Source organism: Rhinoraja longicauda, chromosome 27 (genome assembly GCF_053455715.1).
Source record: "Rhinoraja longicauda isolate Sanriku21f chromosome 27, sRhiLon1.1, whole genome shotgun sequence".
Taxonomy (NCBI): Eukaryota; Metazoa; Chordata; class Chondrichthyes; order Rajiformes; family Arhynchobatidae; genus Rhinoraja; species Rhinoraja longicauda.
In genome coordinates, this window is record NC_135979.1 from 11,545,209 (window position 1) to 11,569,687 (window position 24,479).

Consider the following 24,479-nt stretch of genomic DNA (forward strand, 5'->3'; position numbering starts at 1 on the left):
TATCTCAACCTGTATAAAAGTTTAAAAGATGTATTTCATAATAACTCAGAGACTTTGAAGTTTGAGGTGGTGTTTTTCTAATTTAGTTCCAAGTTCCTGTTGATTTCCAGACAGGATCTCTTACTTGCATTTTTATTTGCTGTTATCCCAAGCAAAAACAACAGCACCTATAAATTCACTCATTTATACCCACTTAGATGCATCCATCTTCTACCCACACAATCCCCATCACCTGGTACACCCCTTATTCTTCTGTTTATCCAATCTCAAGCTGATTCACATTATCCGTACAATATATTAAGAAACAGCTAAAAGTATGCGGCAAAGCAAATGCGATGTGACAAGGCAACATCAGCACAGGAGCACCCCAGGACTGTGTGCTCAGCCCCCTGCTCTCTTAACTCTATACTCATGACTATGTACCCAGACACAGTTCGACACCATCTTTAAATTGACCACCGACACCACCGTTGTTGGACCGGTCCTATATACTTACACTTGTATCGAATTGCCGATGTGGAAAATTGACATGCCATGTCTTTATCAGAAAAACTAGGCAAAGTACAACTAGCACAAACATTATCAATGTAGTGAAAGTTGTTGATAGTGTTACTCGCCAATAACCTAGTCACTGTAGCATTGAACAGTTTGCCTTCAAACCTCATCACAACCTTGGTCCAAATATAGATCAAGGACTGAATTCTGGATATAAGTAAGAGTGTCAGCCTGACCCACTCTCTAGGAGTTCTTCACTGGTCTACCATACTCAGCTGCTTCACCAGCAAGCTCGTTTCTTCGATAAGGTCAGAAGAGGAAATATTCCATTTTATTTACACCTCTTTGGTAAATGAATAGTCCATGCTTACATGCAGAAAGATCGAGACACATTGGGGAATTGACTGACAGGTGCCATTGATCTTCTTTGATGAAGCAGAAATTTACCACCAAGCTAACACATGACATTCAATGGCATCACCATTACAGAGTCTCACTCTATCAATATCTTGTAATTTGGAGGCAGGGGTGAGGAATGTTACCACTGGACAGAAACTCAACTGGTTCAACCGCATAAATACTGTAGCTTCAAGAGCAGGTCAGCGGATAGTACTCTTTTCCTGACACTCTAAAACATTTCCACCATTTACATGACATTCGTTAGAAATGTGATGGTCTAGTCTCTACTTGACTGGATGAACGCAGCTCCAGCATGCCAGCAGCTGAACACCATTCTGGTCGACACTGGTACTCAGCCTGCACAATAAATATTCATTCATTCTCTACTGCTTTGTGCTGTGACTGCAGATCGTACTATGTATTGCACTATAATTACTCATCTAGGCTACTCTGAAGGCTCCTCCCAAACCCACACAATAGGCACATAAGAACAACAACTTCTATAAGTTTCCCTCTAAATTGCACCTCACTTGGAAACATTTTACTGTTCGTTCTTTGTCTCTGAAACTTACTTCCCACTACCATTGTGAGGGTATGTTCACCAGTGGGATCATCACCTTTTCAAAGGCCAGTAGATGTGGCTAATGGCCCGTTTCCAGAAAAACGAGCAAAAAAAAGACATTCTTTCCTTCTCCTCTTTAGACTGTATCTGAGATAGACTTCTGTTCCAAGATAGTGTCAGCATTCCAGTTGACCTTGTACAACCCCTTTCCCTTATTCTCTGAAGTACAAAGTGGGGTGTAGCTTCACTTTTTGTGCCCTTTATAACCTGCCTTTCCCCATGATAGATGGCAAAATGGTGGTTGGCAAGGATAAACAATGGTACAACATACACTCCAGTTGGTAAAGTGTGCCAACAAGGACGTGCGTGTATTAGGGAAGAGGGGCAAATGCTGTTAATAAGGAGGAGAGACTGACTATAATACATAGGACAGTGACACCGTGAAGACCAGTCACTGACATCAGAAGTGGCCCTTGTCTGCACGTCCAGAACGCTGTCCCACCTCCACTCCCACCCACTGCTTCTGCTTCTCCTGCCCCAACCCCACCATCCCCACACCCCCTCCTCTTCTCACACTCTTGAGCACCCAGCCCCTGTGCTCCAATCTGTCTTTCTCCACAGACCAGGTGAGAAATGGGCTCAGGAAGATCAATGCAAGGAAGGCGGCTGGTCCGGACGGCATCAGCTCGAGGCTCCGCAAGTCCTGTGCAGACCAGCTGTGCGGAATAGTGGAGCATGTCTTCAATCTGAGCCTGAAACTGGGAAGAGTTCCACAACTGTGGAAAACATCCTGCGTGGTACCGGTACCAAATACGCCGCATCCGAAGGAACTCAACAGCTACAGACCGGTGGCACTGACATCGCACCTGATGAAGACACTGGAGCATCTGATCCTCGCCCAACTCCGCCCCCTGGTGAGACCAACAATGGATCCGCTGCAGTTCGTCTACCAGACTCGCATCGGGGTGGAGGACGCCATCATCTACTTACGGAACAGAGCTCTTTCACACCTGGAGAAGCTGGATAGTGCTGTGAGAATCATATTCTTTGATTTCTCCAGTGCATTCAACACCATCCAGCCGGGGCTTCTGGGGGGCAAGTTGGAACGCACAGGAGTGGATCATCAACTCACATCCTGGATTCTGGACTACCTCACCAACCGACCACAGTATGTGAGGAAAAAGGACCTGGTCTTGGACAGGGTGGTCTGCAGCACTGGGGTTCCGCAGGGAACTGTGCTAGCTCCATTCTTGTTCACCCTTTACACTGCGGACTTCAGGCACAGCTCTGCAGACTCCTATCTACAGAAGTTCTGACGACTCTGCCATCGTCGGCCTCATCATGGGCGACGAGGACAGAGCGTGCAGAGAACCGATCAAGGAGTTTATGGACTCGTGCCAGCGGAACTGCCTCCGGATCAACGCGGGGAAAACCAGGGAGATGGTGGTAGATTTCCGCAGGCGCAGCCAGGTCCCCCCGACACCAGTGAACATCCAGGGAATGGACATCGAGAGGGTGGATTCCTATAAGTACCTGGGTGTCTACCTCAACAATTAACTGGACTGGACTGAAAACACCGATGCGCTATACAGAAAGGGCCAGAGCCGACTTTATCTGCTAAGGAGACTCAGGTCCTTTGGAGTGCAGGGGGCACTCCGAAGGACCTTCTACAACACGGTGGTTGCATCGGCCATTTTCTATGGAGTGGTCTGCTGGAGCAGCAGCATCTCAGCGGCGGAAGGTAAGCGACTCGACAAGCTGGTCAGGAAGGCAGGCTCTGTCCTGGGTTGCCCCCTCGACTCAGTGTAGGTGGTGGGAGAGAGGAGGATGATGGCAAAGCTAACATCGCTGCTGGACCACGACTCCCACCCCATGCAGGACACTGTCACTGCACTGAGTAGCTCCTTCAGTGACAGACTCCTTCACCCCAAGTGCATGAAGGAGAGATGTAGGTCCTTCGTTCCCGCTACTGTGAGACTGCACAACCAGCACTGCTCCCAGCAGATGAGTCAACAATAACAGCTAAGAAGAACACATGGAAAACTGATGACAATTTATGCATCTTCTATTTATAATGAATGATCTCTTGCTCTCTTGCTACCCACTTGCTGTAACACTGTAAATTTCCCCGGTGTGGGACGAATAAAGGAATATATTATTATTATTATGTAAGAATGGACAGAAAACACTGTTGAGGTAGGTCGAGAGTGGGGTTGGTGCTTAAAGAGGGTGGCTGTTGTACCAAAGGACCGAGGAGGGATCAGTGAAATTGGTGGAATGGGAACTTTGGAGAAAATCCAGTAGAAAATCAACAGCGGGTGCCGTTGGGGTCGTGACACCGGCAGTGGGGAGTAAAAAAGCGATGACATGGGCAGAAAGGGAGGGCCGAGGTGGCAATCATAAACGGCGAGTATGTTATGGCTATAATGTTTACTACACCACGATTGCCGTTGTTGATGGCCCGGGGGGTGGGGTGACAACGGCTGTCGGGGGAGCAGGGCGAGGTCGTGCAGAGGGTGTCGGACGTGCCGGGTGGGTCGAATCCCGGGTGGGTCGAATCCTGTGCTGGCGTCCCCGGCCGCCTCCCCTGGGCCCTCGGCTCTCCCTGTCGACAATGAATGTCTCGGGGCTCGGGTGTCCAGCGGCGGGCTACTGCCAACAGCTCTGTCACAGGCCGGCCGCAGATATCCGCTCGCGGCTGAGGGTGGCCGCCTACCTGTCGCCTCCATGTAGCCGCTAAGTCCACCGTCAACTGGCTGAGGTGGGTCCCCGGTCTCGGCTCCGCTAGGCCGCTCTCCGCGCACACAAACTGCGTCACTACGCCTGCTCGCCGCGCCCACTTCTCGTCATCTGCGACGCTCCTCGTCTGATTGGCAGCGCGTTATCCAATCACAGCTGCAATCCGTCCCAATCGTCAGCCTCTGACCAATCAGCACCTTTAGGGGTATTTACGTATATGTGGGCGGGGACAGCGGCATCTTGGGAAATATAGTTTTGAGCGTGGTAACCATGGAAACCGGGGCTGGAGCCACTGAGTTGGATGCAGAGCAGGATCCAAGGACTGCACACTCCAACGGAGAGTGGATCAGGATCCAAGGACTGGACATTCCAACAGGGAGTGGAACAGCATCCAAGGACTGGACACTCCAATAGGGAGTGGATCAGGATCCAAGGACTGGACACTACAACAGGGAGTGGAACAGGACCCAAAGACCTGGACACTCCAACAAGGAGTGGATGAGGATCAAAGGAGCAGGATCCAAGGACTGGACACCAACTGGGAGTGGATCAGGATTCAAGGACTGAACTCCCAACAGAGGGTGGAACAGGAGATCGCACGACTGGACTCCAACAGGAAGTGGAACAGGATTCAAGGATTGGATTCCAAAAGGAGTAGATTAGGATCCAAGGACTGGACACTCCAAAAGGGAGTGGATCAGGATCCAAGGACTGGACATTCCAATGGGATGTTCAGGGTCAAAGGACTGGACTCCAACGGGAGAACAGGATCCAAGTGGAATTCATTGCCACAGACGGCTGTAGAGGCTGACTTTGTGTATTTCAAAGAAGTGATTGATAGGTTCTTGATTAGAAATAGTGTCAAAGGTTACACAGAGATGACAGGAGAATGGGGTTAAGGGATCAGCCATGATTGAATGGTGAAGTAGACTCAATGGGTCAAATGGCCTATTCTGCTCATATGACTTGTGAACATGACTGGACATGTTCACTAGGTTCACTAGGTTAATTCCCGGAATGGCGGGACTGTCGTATGTTGAAAGGCTGGAGCGATTGGGCTTGTATACACTGGAATTTAGAAGGATGAGGGGGGATCTTATTGAAACATATAAGATAATTAGGGGATTGGACACATTAGAGGCAGATAACATGTTCCCAATGTTAGGGGAGTCCAGAACAAGGGGCCACAGTTTGAGAATAAGGGGTAGGCCATTTAGAACGGAGATGAGGAAGAACTTTTTCAGTCAGAGGGTGGTGAAGGTGTGGAATTCTCTGCCTCAGAAGGCAGTGGAGGCCAGTTCGTTGGATGCTTTCAAGAGAGAGCTGGATAGAGCTCTTGAGGATAGCGGAGTGAGGGGGTATGGGGAGAAGGCAGGAACGGGGTACTGATTGAGTGATCAGCCATGATCGCATTGAATGGCGGTGCTGGCTCGAAGGGCTGAATGGCCTACTCCTGCACCTATTGTCTATTGTCTATTGTCTATTGACACTCCAGTTTGTGGAATGAGATCAATTGGACACTCCTACAGACTGGAATAAGATACAAGGAAGTTCTCATCAATATTTAACATTAATTTGTCTGATTCCTAGGAAGGATACCAACATGAAATGTTGTCTGTCCATTCACTCCGCAGAAGCTGCATGACCCATGAAATTCCTCCCGTGTTTTGTTTTTCCCTCCAGCATTTTGATATTTGTTGTGTAGGAAAGAACCAGATGCTGGTTTAAATCGAAGGTAGACACAAAATGCTGGAGTAGCTCAGCAGGACAGGCAGCATCTCTGGAGAGAAGGAATGGGTGACGTTTCAGGTCGAGACCCTTCTCCAGTGGATGGGAGGTCAGGACTGCTCTCTAGTTGGTGAGAGGACAGTTCAGTTGTCTGATAATACCTGGGGAGAAATCCCTGAATCTGCAGGTAAGGATTTTCAAACTTCTGTACCTCTTACCTGATGGGACAAATTGCTGGTGCTATTTATTCATAAGAACGTGAAACTACCAACCATCTCTACTTCAGCAGCATCAATGTATACTGGTGTATGTGTACTGCTTCACTTGCTTGTCGATCACAATCTCCTTTGATACTTAAATCAATAGTTAATCTTCATTTCACGCTTTTGTTTCTTGGGCACGATATCAAACAACACCGCACAGCAATAGATTCAAGTTTCTCCATCAGTGCCAACAGATTAAATTAAATATTAGAAAATAGGTAGCAATTGGTGAGGATGAATTTGAAACAAACCAATGTTCTCTAAACTTGGTCTTAGAACATAACCTCGAAGGCAGCATCCCATAACAGCCCCTCCTGCAGGGGCCAGGCAAAACAGGGGTACCTTAGCACATATGTGCCACATTATAGGAAGGGCGTGATGGTGCTGGTGAGTGCAGATTCCTGGAATGGAGGACTCTGGGGAGAGTGGATATGCTGGGCTTTTCCCTGGAGCCAAGGTTCATGGGTGACTTAAGAGGTATATTAAATAATGACATAGAATGGGTAAAAAATAATTTAATGCCTCACATGTCATAAATTGTTGTTAATGGAGAGGGAAAGGCAAAAGACAGACAGATGGATTGAGGAGTGAGAATAAATTTAAAGTTTTTTTTGCATTGTTTTGACAAGTACAATCTACTGTGTCAGCCAGAAATAGAGGGAAAGACATAATGTGCAATGTTTGAAAGATGTGTTTGCAAGCTGTGCCAATAATACTTGTGGAGGGATGGCAACATGGATGGGTGAACCACACTTTGGAAGTCAAGAGCTCTTAAGGGAAGACTTGTAGATAAAAATGAACACCATAATTGAGATTCATTTCATACTAGCCCAAACCTCTCCTGCATTGGTGCAGCACCTCTCCTCCCCCCTCTCCCTCCACCCATCCCCTTCCTCCTCCTCCCCTCCCTCCCCCCGCTTCATCCCCCTCAACCCCCCTATCCTCCCTCCCCGTCCATCCCTCCCTAGGAGATAGATTTAAACTTTAAAATGTGAATAACTTAAAAGATATAACACTGATTTCAATTAAACTTCTTCCATTAGCACCAAAGGGACGTCGGTGAGTAAGGTGGGCCTAAAATTATCGCGCTATCGTGTACCGTTTTGGCTGTAGTTCAGGAACAAACAAACGAGAGGTTTAGTATATAGATATTGGCCAAGTAAACATTAGTATTAGCAGGTTTAATATATTTGATCAAGGAACTCCATAAATAATTTTAAAAATATGAATTCTTTTTTCTACAGATGCTGGCTCATCTGCTTAGTGTTTCCAACATTTTCTGGGTATTTCTCAGATTTGTAGCATGTGCAGTTTTTTTCATTTTCCATCGCATAAAAAGCTTAGGGGTAATTAGTTCAATAGGATCATTTTAAATAGTCTTATATTAAGGGAAGATGGTCAATACTTCATAAATGGAGACCTCCAAACAACAGTTGAAAACAAGAGATTGGGAACATTAGATTCTGAAACAAAAATATAGAATACTGGAAGAACTCAGACGGTTGGGACCTTTCTTCAGGCTGCAATGAATGTAAACATCAAAGCTGAATGAAAGCTGGACAACAGCCTTTTTTGACTAGGCACTTTACAGTCCAGTGCGACTAGGCATTTTACAGTCTAGTGAACTCAACAAGTTGAACAATTTTAATGATTCCACTATTCTCATTTATATCTCCTTGACAATACCATTTGATTTCCTACTTTTCGTTTCATTACTCCGTTTTATAATTTGGACTTTATTTTAGAGATACAGCGTGGAAACAAGCCTTTCGGCCCACCGAGTCTACACCAGCCAGCGATCACCCTGTGCACTAACACTATCCTATACACTATGGACAATTTAACAACTTACCGAAGCCAATTAACCTACAAACCGGTACTTCTTTGGAGTGTGGGAGGAAATTAGAGTACCCAGAGAAAACCCCCACAGTCACAGGGAGAATGTACAAACTCCGTATAGGCAGCACCCTTAATCAGGATCAAACCCGGGTCTCTGACGCTGTAAGTTAACATATCTACTGCTGCGCCAACCATTGCATCTACCCCTAAACTTTAATGTTTTCCAGTTCTGATGAAAGGTTATTGATGTGAAATGTTAAAGGTTTATCTCTCCACAGATCCTGCATAACCTGCTAAATTGTAATTACATATTAATCATAAATTTTAAAATATACACATTTATTGGGATGTGGATGTTACAGATCCACATCTAGATCTGTAACATCTGTTACAGATGAAGTTAGTATTTATTGATCCATAATTTCCCTTGACGCGTGAACTACCTTCATGAACCTTTGCCTTCTTTCTGGTGAAGGTACTTTCACAAAGCTTTCAGATAGAGTTCCAATCCCAGTGATGAAGATATGGCCATATATTTCCAATAAAACCCCAAAAACAAACCCCATATATATTTGGAAAGAAATGTTTGGATATGAAAAAAATTAAACGGAAAGCTCTTTAAATTGTGTAAGCTGGGTTTTCCAATTTGCCTGCTACTTGGATTTGAAGGTGCTTCCAGTAAATCAGGCAATTAATTAATTGCTCCTTTCATCTGCATCTGATTTTAAAGCATGTCACATATTCTTTTGTGTAGGAAGGAGCTGCTGATGCACAAAAAGCTGGAGTAACTCAGTGGGTCAGACAGCATCTCTGGAGAAATCTTTTATGTTCAAGCGCTTATCGTTATGATACTGGAGAATCTCCAAATATTACAAAATGTAAATTATCTATAAATGAAACCATAGTATATAAAATAATGTATATAATTTTATTAATAATATGTTTCTGTTATATACACAGTATCAAAATTGATTCCTGCATTTGGCTGGTACACGGTTGCCACCTTGTGGGCTGGGAATCAGTGACACCAAGTACTGGAGCTACACATCAGAGCAGTGCAGAAATGCCACAAGCAGCTGGAGCACCTGAAAACTATTTTTTACCATCCACTAGATTTCAGCAACTTCATTAAATATAATGAAGCACTAACATAATTGCAATTAAAGCCCTCAAACTCACAACATCAGACAATATTGCTGCTGATCTAGGCATTGGCTGTTTATTCAACAAAGTAAGGGTCATCCACTATCTAAACGTGCAGAGGTATTCTCAGCGGATCAGGCCATGTGCCATGTTTAACCCACTCTCAGCTATTTAGCATGGAGTTTGTCTTTGCCATGAAATACGTCTCAATCAGCTTGGAAGGTGGTGCAATTCCAGCTGTTTCATTTGCGTAGGTAGTTCTCATTGTCACATTTCAGGAATTCACCCCTTCAAATCATGTCTGTTGCGAGTCCCCAGGCTTGTATCAGTGCTTGTAGGCAATCTCTGTCATGTTCAGGTACACACAGCACCCCCACAGTGTTTGTTTACCAAGTAAGGATTATTCACCAAGGAAGCATGCAGAGATATTGACCATTAGGCAGTCTGGAGCTGTAAATCACGTTGCTGGGGATCTGCTCCTAGAAGTGAATCCCATATGTAGAAGTTTCTACATACAAACCTTTCTCAAACTAAACTCAAATTTACCAGTTAATAACCTGGCTGCAGTTTATTAATCCATTTTTGAGAAGACATTTGATAGAATGGAGCTTCTCTGCTCCAGATATCTGCTGTTATTGGACACACTGTTTATTCAAGCCAGTGACTGTGACCGTATTCTGCTTTCTTGAATTCTAGTCCAAACTGAGATGGACAGGAGACCATTGATTGAGATATGATCTCATGGGACCAACTGCCCAAACCCACATATAGAAACCGACGACATACAGATCTCAGCTAAAGCCCTCACTTGATGCATTCTCTAGTGGTGCAGGGGAAGAATGCTCCAAGCTGTTAAACTGAGACATTGAAACAGACACAGCAATATTTAGAATTAATTGAATATATGGCTTTCAACAAATATAGACGCATCTGATAAACAAGCATAAAAAAAACAAAATCAACCTCCCAGCATTATAGCAATTCACCAGAACCTCCAAATACCCTGCAGCACAACAAATAAAATTATTTTTCTTCTTGTGTTGAAACTTATGTAAACAAGTTATTTTGGAAAAAGTGCATCAATTAATCGCTTAGTTAATATTCTTGAAAGCAAATCATTAAGAGCAGCAAATCATTTAACATCAACACGTTTCCTTTCTCAACCATCTTTCTCTTGCTAACATTTAGTTTCCCGCTTCTGGAAAGCAGCAGAATGACAGGCAGCAAAAATTCAGAAATTTCACTGAGTGCCACAACTTCTCCAAGCTTTGGCTGGATTCCCAATGCAAAGTAATAGCTGATGCCTGATCTGACCCTCAAGCCTCAGCTCCACTTCAACACAGGGGAACTAAACAAAAGCATTAGTGTTGGTGCTGCTGATTTGAAGCTTGTATTATATTACAAAAAGTCCCAAGCGAACTTAAATACAAATTGTGCTGAACTGCACCTGAACCATCACCCATCCCATCCCGCCCACAGCCTCACCCTCAATTTAAGCACACCACCCACCCAATCACTTCACCCTCAACTGTCTCTTACCCCTGCTCTTGGCCCCCTGAACTGTACAAATTGCTTTCAGACCAAATCCACTCTTTTCCACACTAACGCTTGACTACATTTGGCCATATATTCCCCCCCCCCCAATCCTGATTAACTTCAATCAAAACACACCTGCTCCCTGGTTTTCTCCCCCTTAATGTGCTTAGCTAAACTATTTCTTCAATCCACCTTAGCCACTCAGACCCGCCCCACTACATTTTGTTAAACTACTACCTCCCTACTGCACTTGGACGCTCCCCCTTTCCTGTTCTCCACTACACTTCACCCCCACCCCACTCCAGTGTTCACTGCATTGTTGGCTTGGCTGGAATAATTGACTGGACCAAAATTGGTTTAATGTGCCAGTACATTTGGTCCCTGACCACAAACAATTTGAGTGCATTCCACAAGTTGAAATACTGTCACTGGTCAGACAAGTTTAGTATATTTAGCAGTGATTATCTTTATCACAACTGGAATAGACAACATAAAATTGATCTACTTTAATAGAATCTGATGAAATGTCCCTGATAACAACTAGAAAAATACATTTCATCTTTGGTTGCAAGACATATATTGTGTGCTTGAGTAAAGCTATGTTTAGATCAGGGCCAAACACCAGAATGTCTGTGGCTCTATTATCGGGCCCAGCTCCGGGTATGCGAAGGGATATTGATCTACCAGGAAACAACACCTGGATTAATAAATGGCAATTATCCTGGAGACCAGACAATAATTAAATCAACTGGTTCTCACTAATATCAACCAAAATATCTTTACCACAAAGACAATTTAAGGGCTTTTTTTCTTTGAGCCTTACTTCCCGTTGTAAGATTGGTGTTTACACTGCCCAGGTATCAGAACATAATAGGAACAAACAAGGAGGAGTTTTATCTCTGGAAATACATTATGAGAAAGACTTCACACAGAGTTTGGGATGATGAATAACTTTGGTAGGGGTTAGAGATTTAGCAGCTTCCTACACCTTGGTTCGCTCTATGACTGACTCTCCTCCTCCTCCTCCTCCTCAGGTTTACTATCTGGTCCTGGGTCACTCACAAAACGCAGGATGCGGTAGCTGGATGTAGCTCGTGAGATTGACGATTGTGATTTTCCATCATCGTAAGGTTCCTCTTCCTCTATCGTAGAAGATTTGCTTAAAATATCAATTGTTGACCTAGAGGGAGGATCGGCTAAATTAACAGTGATCGTTGGCAGATTCCCACCAGATGTCTTGAGCACTGTTTCAGCATCTTCCTTGGGCTCAAGCTCTGAACAAAGAGAGGGAGGATGGTTAGTGTTGTGGTCTCAAAGTTCATTTTGGTTATTTTCATGCACATCTGATTTTAAACTCTGACATTGTGACGTTTGACACCTACTTCACTTTTAAGTTTATAAATGTTAGTCTGGGCTGTAATGTAGCTGAGAGACAATCAGTTTACTCAAAGAATAAGTAGTTGCTATCCAGGCATATGAGGGCATAATGTGCATTTTTGAAGTTCCACCTTTGCCCATTTAAATCAGATTTCAAGTTTCCCTCCAAAAGCTAACACAAAACCCAGACTGACATTTCAGTACAGATTTAGGATGAAGGAGCTAGTTATCGATTTCAGGAAGTATGGTGGAGTACATGCCGCAATTGGCATCAATGGTGCCGAAGTAGAAATGATTGAGAGGTTCAAGTTCCTTGGCATTAACATTACCAACGATCAATGATGGACCAACCACATTGATGCGACAGCAAGGTGATACTTTGAGGAGATTGTAGAAATTTGGCACATCTGCAATGATTCTTACAAACTTCTGTAGATGCACCATAGAGAGCACATTATTGGGTTTCATCACGACTTGGCTTGGGGTCAGCACTGCCTAAAACCACAAGAAATTGCAGAGTGTTGCAGATGTAGCCCAATCCATCACACAGACCTGGCTTCCCACAGACCTGAATCCATTGAAAGCAGCCAACATAATCAAAGACGTGACCCACCCTGGACATTCCTTCTCCTTGCCTCCGATTGTTAGAAGGTACAGAAGCTTGAAAGTATGCACCACCAGATTCAGTAACTGCCTCTTGTGGAAACAAAGAACTGCAGGTACTGGTCTATACCAAAGACAGACACAAAGTGCTGAAGTAACTCATCTGGTCAGGCAGTATCTCTGGAGAAAAAGGATAGGTGACATTTCGGGTTGGGTCAGAGATGCTCCAACAGAAGCAATTTAAACAAAATACTCACAAATCATTTGTTTACTGAGGAACTGGCTAAATTGTTGGGGCATGGGCATGAACTGAGAATTGCTTCCCAGACACAAAACAAAGTAGGAATAAGTTTTATTTCTGAATGGGGAGAATGCCATAAAATTAATTACAAAATATATCAATGATTTGGATGAGGGCGGTAAATGTAATATTTCCAAAAGTGCAGATGAAAATTGAGGAAAAACATAGGAGAATACAAAGAAGGTCCAATGTGTCGGACAAGATGGGTGAGTAGGCAAATGGAATATAAGATGGATAAATATGAGACTGTATACTTTGGTTCTGAAACAGAAATATATTATTTTCTGAATGATGAGATTGGGAAAGGGAGAGATGCAACAAGACATGGGTGTCCTTGAACATCAGTCACTGAAAGCAAGCATTTAGATGCAGCTAGCAGTTAGTAAGGCAAATGGTACTTAGGCTTTCATTGGAACAAGATTTCAAGCACGAATCTTGCTGCAGCTGTATAGGGTCTAGGTGAAACACTTTGTTTTGGCTTTGAAACTTTTTGGTTTCTTTATCTGAGGAAAGATCTGCTTGCCATGAGAGAAAGAGCAACAACTTGAATAGTTTTGGAATGGCAGGACTGATTAATCAGGAGAGATTGGACCTACACTATCTGAAAAGAATGAGGGTGGATCTCATAGAAACCTACAACATTCTAACCGGACTGGATGGATTAGATGGAGAGAATGTTCTCAATTCCACAAAAGTGCAGAACCAAGTTTCACAGCCTCAGGATGTAGAGTATGCCAATTGGAACCGAGAACAGGTGAGATTTTTTCATTAAAGAATTCTGCAGGTTCCCCATTCTCATAATATATTCAAGGAACATGCTATATTTTCTAATGCTAATAGATCAAAGGATATGGGGGATCATACGGGACAGGTTACTGAAGTGAATGATCGGCAATATCAAACTGAAGTGGTGAAAGACCGAAGGGTCAAATGGCCTTCTGTGTTTTTCTGTATTTTTATTCTCTTTCTAAAGGAGAATTCTAAAGAATTTTCGTTCTAAAGAAAATTGCAGTCACCAGAGGTCTGAAAAGGAAACTTTACGTTGGAGATACTTTGAAATAGGAGGGCAAGGAGACACAGAAGCAGAAAATGTACTCGTTATGCCATTACATGTACATTTTCTGCTTTGGTAATTCTAGTAACCTGGTCAGGAGTCAGCAACCTTACTTTCACATTAAAACTGTTTGGGAAAGTAAAATAATGGTCCTGGCTGTACCTGGCATTGCTCCGGTAATAAGTTTTACACTGGAAATCTTCGGGGATTCCCATTCTGCAGGCGGAGCTAACATCTGAGAAGTTGCCTGTAAAAGACCATCCACAGGATTCAAGTACAAGTCTAAGGATTCTGGTCCAAGAGGTCAAAAATCTAATAAACCAACTATGGGACACACATTATTCAAACTGCATCACAATGCTTCTCGGTTGACAGCTTGTCTCACCATGATGCCCCAATGCTTTATCCTGTCTGACAATGGCTCCTTTGGTCTACTTTGTTTTCATTTGTGTTATCTAAACAAGGTAATGGTTGACCAGTGGGACTGCAAAATACAACAGATTTGGAATGCATAGCCTGGCATCCATGTTTTTATTTCTAACTTCCATGTCTTCCAAATTCAAAAATGCTAAAGGGCTGCTTAAAGGGTAATAATTTCCAGTGGATCTGTGGTGGGCAGAATACAGATCTAACTCAATGTTGGTATATGTTTCAGTGTCCAGCAAACAACTCAGTTGGATACAACCTACCAGACACAAGCTGGCAATTGTCAATAAAAAATGAATACATTTTAAAAGACAGGGACTCTGATTTCTTTTCTTTAGTCCTGTGGCTTTGAAACCTGTGCTGAGATCTCTATAAAACTAACCAGGTCCAGGCCAGCTGAGTTTTGAACATTTGCTGCAAATTAAAGTGCTGCACAGACACCACATATTGTCATCAGGTTACCCTGGGAAAGGTCATCATCTTGAACTGTAACCTTTGTACTGAAGATGCTTTCTCAATACCAAGAGGATTTTCATCTTGTGACAATGATCCTGTTCAAAACCCATTTATTTATTGTGGAATTGTTGCCTCACTGGATTATTGCTCTTTTCTTAAACAGGTCAGTAGTATTTTCCAGCCATTTCTGAAGCATACAGGCAGTTTCACTCAACTTTACCCAAAAAGAGAAGGAAACACAGCATTTCAGTTTATTTTCAGATATACAGAAACTTGTATGCAGCAATATTGTTATCAAGACTTGTTCGACAGCAGCAGTGGAAAATGATACTGAATACTGCAGATATTTTAATATCTCTCAGAAACCAAAGCAAATCTCATCTCAACAGTGAATTTAAATCAGTCACTTACCCGTGTATCCAAACTTTGCAATCTTTGACGTTTCATTAATATTTGACTCCATTGGTCCTCATACGAGTCAACAATCAGAGTGTGCCGACTGTAAGATCGAAGCTGAAAAGCAAGACTGGAGATTACCAATTCAAACATACAGTCCCTCAAAGTCACCTTTGCTACAGCCCGATGTACAGCAGGAAAACACATTACTCAACAAATAACAATTACACTGGTAACAATTGTGAGGTGTTTTTCAGACAGCAACTATTGTTCATGTACTGGACAGTATTCTGCAGTTAATGTGTAACCTATATCCTGATGAATAACTGGTTAACCGTAGACACAAAATGCTGAAGTAACTCAGCGGGACAGGCAGCATCTCTGGAGAGAATCTCTGGGTGATGTTTAGGGTCGAGAGCCTTCTTCAGACCGAGTTGGATAGGTAATAGGACTGAGTCTGAAGAAGGGTCTTGTCCCAAAACATCATCCAATCCTTTTCTCCAGAGATGCTGCCTGTCTCGCTGAGTTACTCCAGCATTTTGTGTCTCTTCGGTTTAAACCAGCATCTGCAGTTCCTTACTACATATTTTGGTGTTAAGGAGAATCCTAAGTTTAATCACAATCTAAACCATTTCTGAGGGCTATTTGTGTAAAAGATCGTTTATTGGAAAAGTTGCATCTATGAAAAACTTATCATAACATGATTATGAATATGCGTTATGCACTTACGCCAAAAGAATCGTGCTGTCTCTGTAATTATGCCCGTTGTTGTATGAGGTGCAGCATTCACTGCAGAAATTTAACTACTTGCAGAGCATTTATATCAAATTAACCTTACAGCAGTTGGAAGCATTAGGGACCAAGTTTGAAATAAGATGACCAGTTAAAAAATGCTGCTCCTGAATAACAGGTGAATTTCAAATAATTTGCATTTTTGTTAAATAACGAACAATTAAAATAATTAATTAAAAAATAAGTAATTAAAGCAAACTGTAGTCCATTTCCTAAAATGTTGATGTTTTGAATGGCCAGTTATTTTAATACACAAGAAAAATCAAGTATCAACACTAATACTGCTGTATTCCAGCCTTTGGTATATGCCTCAGAGTTGTAACCAAGGCAATTATGCTTTTTCAAATGATGTAGCTTGTTTGCATGAGTGAGGCTGCTAAAGAAGATGAGCTCAAGGTATCAGAGGGAAGATACTAGCATGGATAGCAGGTTGGCTGGATAGCAGAAGGCAGATAGCAGAAGGGCGTGCAGCATAGGTTTACTAGGTTAATTCCCGGAATGGCGGGACTATCATATGTTGAAAGACTGGAGCGACTAGGCTTGTATACACTGGAATTTAGATGAGAGGAGATCTTATCGAAACTTATAAGATTATTAAGGGGCTGGACACGTTAGAGGCAGGAAACATGTTCCCAATGTTGGGGGAGTCCAGAACAAGGGGCCACAGTTTAAGAATAAGGGGTAGGCCATTTAGAACTGAGATGAGGAAAAACTTTTTCAGTCAGAGAGTTGTGAATCTGTGGAATTCTCTGCCTCAGAAGGCAGTGGAGGCCAATTCTCTGATTGCATTCAAGAGAGAGCTGGATAGAGCTCTTAAGGATAGCGGAGTCAGGAGGTATGGGGAGAAGGCAGGCAGGAACAGGGTACTGATTGAGAATGATCAACCATGATCACATTGAATGGCGGTGCTGGCAGTGAATTCCACAGGTTTACCACGTTCTGGCTAAATAAATTCTTCCTCATCTCCATTCAAAAGGTACGTCCTTTTATTCTGAGGCTGTACTATCTAGTCCTGGGCACTTCCATTACTGGAAACATCCTCTCCACATCCACTGTAGGTAGGTCTTTAATTATTCAGTAGGTTTACATGAGATCCCCTCCTCATCCTTCTAAACTCCAGTGAGTACAGGCAGAGCCAAACACTGCTCGTATGTTAACCAACATCTCCTTGGGATTATTATCAGAAACCTGCTCAGAACTGTCTCCAACGTCAGCATATCCATTTTCAGATATGGAGCCGACAACTGCTTACAATATTGAACACTAACATTGCATTTGCCTTCCTTACTACCAACTCAAACTGCAATTTAACCTTTTGGGAATCCTGTACCAGCAGTCCCGAATTCTTTTTAAACACTGATTTCTGAATCCTCTCCTCTTTTATTCCCCTCTACCCAACTCTCCGCTTTTATTCCTTCTACCAAAGTGCATGATCATACACTTTGCTAAACTGTATTTCATTTGCCATTTCTTTGCTAACTCTCCCAACCTGTCCAATTCCTTCAGCAGACTTCTTGCTTCCTCAACACTACCTGCCCCTCCAGCTATCTTTGTAACATCCGTAAACTTGGCCACAAAGCCATCAATTCTATCGGACCGATCATTAGCATCTAAAGTAAAAAGTGATGGACCCAACACCGCCCGTGGAACACCACTAGTCACCGGCAGCCAACCTCAAAAGGCCTCCTTTCGTCCCAATCTTTGCCTCCTGCCAATCAGCCAATCTTCCATCCAAGCTAGTACCTTGCCTCTAATACCATGGGCTCCTATCTTGTTTAGCAGCCTCACATGTGGCATCTTGTCAAAGGCCTTCAGAAAATTCAAGTAAACAACATCCACTGACTCTGCTTCGTCTAGCCTAAATGTCACCTCCTCAAAAAATTCAAACAGATTTGTCAAGTAAGATCTCCCCTTAATAAACCCATGCTGACTTCAGCCTATTTTATCACATGCTTTCAAGTACCCTGAAACCATTTCCTTAATAATGGACTCTAAAATCTTACCAAACACGAAGTCAGAGTAACGGCTTATAATTTCCATTCTTTTGCCGGCTATCCTTCTTATACAGGGGAGTTACACTTGCAACTTTCCAGTCCTTGGGAACCATTCCCGACTCTAGTAATTCTTGAAAGATCACTATTATTGCCTCCACAATCTCTACAGATACCTCTTTCAGAACTCTGGGGTTTAGTCCATCTGGTCCAGGAGACAACCACCTTCAGTCCCTTTCAGCTACCTAAGCACCTTCCCCTTAACAATAGCAACTGCATTCACTTCTGCCCCCTGACTCTCAAACTGCATTTAATTTGATTATATTATGATCATAGCCTCCATGGGGTTCCTTCACCTTAAGCTCCCTAATCAAATCTAGTCCATTACATAACACCAAATCCAGAATTGCCTTTTCCCTGGTGGGCTCGACCACGGTCTGCAAATTTCTTCTCTTGGGATCCAGTACCAACCTTATTTTCAGAGTTTACTGCAGATTGAAATCCCCATGAATACTGTAACTTTGCCCTTCTTACATGCATTTTCTATCTCCTGATGTAGTTTGTACCCTACATCCTGTCTACATTTCGGAGGCCTGTATACAACTCTCAGGTCAGTCATTTTACTCTTGCAGTTTCCTAACTCTAATCATAAGGATTCTGCATCTTCTGATCCTATGTCATTTCTTGCTAAGGACTGGATTTAATTCCTTACCAACAGAGCCACCCCACCTCCTCTGCCCACCTTGCCCGTCTTTTCAAATAGGATTTGTATCCTTGGATGTTCAGCTCCTAGCTCTGATCCTCTTTCAGCCATGACTTTTAATACAATAATCCTTTTCTAAACTTTCTGACATATTTCTTATTCTGGAGACTCCAGTAACCTCTCATGCTCTTTCCTTCTCTTTTCATGCTTTTCCAATCTGTTGAACCTATCCCCTGCCTATTTAGTTTAAAATCTTATCTACAGCAGTAGTTATGCGTTTCCCCAGGGCCCTGGTCTCAGCAGGGTTCAGGAGGAGTCCGTCCCATAGGAACAGCCCCCTCCTTCCCCAAAATTGATGCCCAATGTCCCACGAATTCAAACCCACTTCTCCCAAACCAATCTTTGAGCCATGCCTTTAACTCTCTAATCTATCGACCCTTTGCCATTTTGCTTGTGGTTCAGGTAGCAATCCAGTGATTATTACTTTTTTGGTTCTGCTTTTTTTATTTAGTTCCTAGCTGCACAAATTCCCTCAGCAAAAACCTCTTTCCTTGTGCAACAATAGATAATAGACAATAGGTGCAGGAGTAGGCCATTCAGCCCTTCGAGCCAGCACCGCCATTCAATGCGATCATGGCTGATCACTCTCAATCAGTACCCCGTTCCTGCCTTCTCCCCATACCCCCTCACTCCGCTATCCTTAAGAGTTCTATCCAGCTCTCTCTTGAAAGCATCCAACGAACTGGCCTCCACTGCCTTCTGAGGCAGAGAATTCCACACCTTCACCACTCTCTGACTGAAAAAGTTCTTCCTCATCTCCGTTCTAAATGGCCTACCCCTTATTCTTAAACTGTGGCCCCTTGTTCTGGACTCCCCCAACATTGGGAACATGTTTCCTGCCTCTAATGGGTCCAATCCCCTAATTATCTTATATGTTTCAATAAGATCCCCCCTCATCCTTCTAAATTCCAGTGTATACAAGCCTAATTGCTCCAGCCTTTCAACATACGACAGTCCCGCCATTCCGGGAATTAACCTAGTGAACCTACGCTGCATGCCCTCAATAGCAAAAATATCCTTCCTCAAATTTGGAGACCAAAACTGCACACAGTACTCCAGGTGCGGTCTCACCAGGGCCCGGTACAACTGTAGAAGGACCTCTTTGCTCCTATACTCAACTCCTCTTGTTACGAAGGCCAACATTCCATTGGCTTTCTTCACTGCCTGCTGTACCTGCATGCTTCCTTTCAGTGACTGATGCACTAGGACACCCAGATCTCGTTGAACATCCCCTCTTCCTAACTTGACACCATTCAGATAATAATCTGCCTTTCTATTCTTACTTCCAAAGCGAATAACCTCACACTTATCTCCATTAAACTGCATCTGCCATGTATCCGCCCACTCACACAACCTGTCCAAGTCACCCTGCAGCCTTATTGCATCTTCCTCACAATTCACACTACCCCCCAGCTTAGTATCATCTGCAAATTTGCTAATGGTACTTTTAATCCCTTCATCTAAGTCATTAATGTATATCGTAAATAGCTGGGGTCCCAGCACCGAACCTTGCGGTACCCCACTGGTCACTGCCTGCCATTCCGAAAGGGACCCATTTATCCCCACTCTTTGCTTTCTGTCTGTCAACCAATTTTCTATCCATGTCAGTACCCTACCCCCAATACCATGTGCTCTAATTTTGTCCACTAATCTATGTGGGACCTTGTCGAAGGCTTTCTGAAAGTCGAGGTACACCACATCCACTGACTCTCCCCTGTCAATTTTCCTAGTTACATCCTCAAAAAATTCCAGTAGATTTGTCAAGCATGATTTCCCCTTCGTAAATCCATGCTGACTCGGAATGATCCTGTTACTGCTATCCAAATGCTCAGCAATTTCGTCTTTTATAATTGACTCCAGCATCTTACCCACCACTGATGTCAGACTAACTGGTCTACAATTACCTGTTTTCTCTCTCCCTCCTTTCTTAAAAAGTGGGATAACATTTGCTATCCTCCAATCCACAGGAACTGATCCTGAATCTATAGAACATTGAAAAATGATCTCCAATGCTTCCACTATTTCTAGAGCCACCTCCTTAAGTACCCTGGGATGCAGACCATCAGGCCCTGGGGATTTATCAGCCTTCAGTCCCATCAGTCTACCCAAAACCATTTCCTGCCTAATGTGGATTTCCTTCAGTTCCTCCATCACCCTAGGTTCTCCGGCCCCTAGAACATTTGGGAGATTGTGTGTATCTTCCTCAGTGAAGACAGATCCAAAGTAACGGTTTAACTCGTCTGCCATTTCTTTGTTCCCCATAATAAATTCCCCAGCTTCTGTCTTCAAGGGACCCACATTTGCCTTGACTATTTTTTTCCTCTTCACGTACCTAAAAAAACTTTTGCTATCCTCCTTTATATTATTGGCTAGTTTACCCTCGTACCTCATCTTTTCTCCCCGTATTGCCTTTTTAGTTAACTTTTGTTGCTCTTTAAAAGAGTCCCAATCCTCTGTCTTCCCACTCTTCTTTGCTATGTTATACTTCCTCTCCTTAATTTTTATGCTGTCCTTGACTTCCCTTGTCAGCCACAGGTGTCTCTTACTCCCCTTAGAGTCTTTCCGCCTCTTTGGGATAAATTGATCCTGCAACCTCTGCATTATTCCCAGGAATACCTGCCATTGCTGTTCTACCGTCTTCCCTGCTAGGGCCTCCTTCCAGTCAATTTTGGCCAGCTCCTGCCTCATGCCTCTGTAATCCCCTTTGCTATACTGTAATACTGACACTTCCGATTTTCCCTTCTGCCTTTCCATTTGCAGAGTAAAACTTATCATGTTGTGATCACTGCCTTCTAATGGCTCTTTTACCTCTAGTCCCCTTATCAGATCAGGATCATTACACAACACTAAATCCAGAATTGCCTTCTCCCTGGTAGGCTCCAGTACAAGCTGTTCTAAGAATCCATCTCGAAGGCACTCTACAAACTCTCTTTCCTGGGGTCCATTTCCAACCTGATTTTCCCAGTCTACCTGCATGTTGAAATCTCCCATAACCACAGTAGCATTACATTTGTGACACGCCAGTTTTATCTCCTGATTCAACTTGCACCCTATGTCGAGGCTACTGTTTGGGGGCCTATAGATAACTCCCATTAGGGTCTTTTTACCCTTACAATTCCTCATTTCTATCCATACTGATTCAACATCTCCTGATTCTATGTCACCCCTTGCAAGGGAATGAATATCATTCCTTACCAGCAGAGCAACCCCACCCCCTCTGCCCACCTGTCTGTCTTTTCTATATGTTGTGTACCCCTGAATATTCAATTCCCAGCCCTGGTCCTCTTGTAGCCATGTCTCAGTGATCCCTACAACATCATACTTGCCCATGACTAACTGAGCCTCAAGCTCATCCACTTTATTTTTTATACTACACGCATTTAAGTACAACACTTTAACTTCTGTATTTACCTCCCCTCTCACATCGGTCACAAATGGCCCTGCCCTTAATCTCTTTTCCCCTCTAGAACTTGTTCCCATTCTTCCGAGAGTCTTCTGCAATATCTCCTGTATTCCCTTTAACCTCATCTTCATATTCACAATTTGTTAACCCCTCCCCCCCACTACTTAGTTTAAAGCCACAGGTGTCGAACTAGCAAACCTGCCTGCCAGAATGTTTGTCCCCCTGCTGTTAAGATGTAACCCGTCCCTTTTGTACAAGTCACCCCTAGCCCAGAAGAGATCCCAGTGGTCCAGAAATCTAAATCCCTGTTCTCTGCACCAGCCCCTCAGCCATAAATTCATACCCTCTATCTCCCTGTTCCTGGCCTCACCAGCACGAGGTACCGGTAGCAGTCCAGAGATAACCACCTTCGACGTCCTACTTAGTCTTTTTCCTAACTCTCTAAACTCCCACTGTAGCACCTCCTTCCTCTTCCGCCCGACGTCATTCGTGCCCACGTGCACAACGACTTCAGGTTGATCGCCTTCCCTCACTAGGATTTTCTGAAGCCGGTCCGTGATGTGCTGAACCCTGGCACCAGGGAGGCAACAGACCATCCTCAAGTCCCTCCTGCTGCCACAGAATCTTCTGTCCGTCCCTCGGACGATGGAGTCACCCACCACTACGGCTCTTCCTGACTTCGGTCTCCCCTGTCGAGTATCCTTGCCAACAGGTCCGCCACCCGGACTGGAAACGTCTTCTGCCCCGACAGTTCCCAAGAGGGTATACCTATTTGCAATAGGGACAGCCACTGGGGTCTCCTGTAGTCCACATCCACTCCCCCCTGAAACAGTCTCCCACCTTCGCTCCCACCAAGCTCCAGCGACGTCCCTATCCTCCCACATCCTGCAGGAAACACACTGCACCAACTTTTCCGCCATTACTTTGTGTCTATAAACAGTTCAGGCTTAAAACAATTGTAACCTCCTCACCTCAGCCTCCTCGCCGAAGACTCGCAGCCAAAGACTCGCACTTTTCTCACTGGGCACTTCCCTCACTGGGCTGCACCCGAACAGGGCTGCCCTCTTTTGCAAGTCTTGCTTATATCACCAATTAAATTGCCTGATTGTCCAATTTACCAGACTTCTCACTTAAATGATCAACCAATCCACGTATTCTCTTCTAACTGACTTATTACACTGTAATTGCCACTCACTTTCAGCCAACGGTGGTCCTCTCACCAACTTCCCGACCTTTACAGACTGATTAACAGTGCCCTATTGGCGCTCTTTTTAAACTGCCGTTCCTCCCACTATTAGCAGGTACTTACTTTCAGCCAACAATCGTCCTCTCTCCAACTTCCCGACCTTTACAGACTGATTAACAGTGCAACCTATGATTTTGGTACCCATTTGGACCACGACAACTGGATCTTTCCTCTACCACTCCAAATTATTCTGCAGGTCAGATGAGATGTCCTGAACCCAGGCACCAGGCAGGCAACACAGCCTTCAGGACTCTTGATCCTTGCAACAGAGAACTGTATCTATTCCCTTTCTAATGTAACATACAGGTGCTCACCTGTTAAAAGTTAATTTAAACTTTCCCCTCAACAATTCTGCTTTATCCCTCTATGGGACAGTTGGTCCCAGCTTAGTTAAGCTTCAACCTGTACATTCTGAAGTTGACCCTCTTGCCTCAGAACTTATCCCAAAATCCCATTATCTTAAGTTCTTGCTCCTGCTCCATTTTCCATCTGTGCAATTACCTGTCATCTACTATTTCTCATCTATCAACAGTTACCCTGCATAGTAACTGTATAGTTGGTGAGCACCTGTAGGTAATCTTTACACTGACAATGTCCATACCCGCTGTCTTGATTTTTGGAGATTCTCTCGGAGTATTTTCCGGACTTCCTCCTCTTTTTCTCTTGAAAGTGTGGGCAGTAGTCGTTCAGTAAATGTACTTTTCCTTGTCAAATCCCTGTTGAAAAAGTGTTTGAAACAGAATTAACCATCAAACTGCAGGATGGAGGTGAAGGAAAAGTGGCAAAAATCAACCCATTACTTTAATAAGATTTGAATGTTTAATTTTTTTTTAGTTCTTTGAGTTCTGTATATATAATTTTAATCTCATGAAAAAGGCCTCATAAAAATTTATTAGTAAATTTTCTTCCTTTTCCACTAGCTCCACTGGATCCCAAACCCACCTCAATTTTTGCCTTCCCATTTCCC

At 43.6% G+C, this 24,479-nt stretch overlaps 2 protein-coding genes across 2 annotated transcripts in view; both read right to left on the reverse strand.

Annotated features, from left to right (window-relative positions):
* Nucleotides 1–4,289, reverse strand: part of wdtc1 (WD and tetratricopeptide repeats 1) — a 38,519-nt gene extending 34,230 nt beyond the window's left edge. Inside the window, exon 1 of the mRNA XM_078423017.1 lies at nt 4,173–4,289. The gene's annotated coding sequence lies outside the window, so the exon portion shown is untranslated. The remainder of the gene's footprint in view (nt 1–4,172) is intronic.
* Nucleotides 4,290–8,956: 4,667 nt separating this feature from the next.
* Nucleotides 8,957–24,479, reverse strand: part of slc9a1a (solute carrier family 9 member A1a) — a 37,541-nt gene continuing 22,018 nt past the window's right edge. The window contains exons 9-12 of the mRNA XM_078423463.1: nt 24,114–24,228; nt 15,333–15,434; nt 14,202–14,286; nt 8,957–11,978 (exon numbers count right to left, since the gene is read on the reverse strand). Of these exons, the coding sequence (XP_078279589.1) occupies nt 11,704–11,978; nt 14,202–14,286; nt 15,333–15,434; nt 24,114–24,228 (577 nt within the window). The 3' untranslated portion in view covers nt 8,957–11,703. The remainder of the gene's footprint in view (nt 11,979–14,201; nt 14,287–15,332; nt 15,435–24,113; nt 24,229–24,479) is intronic.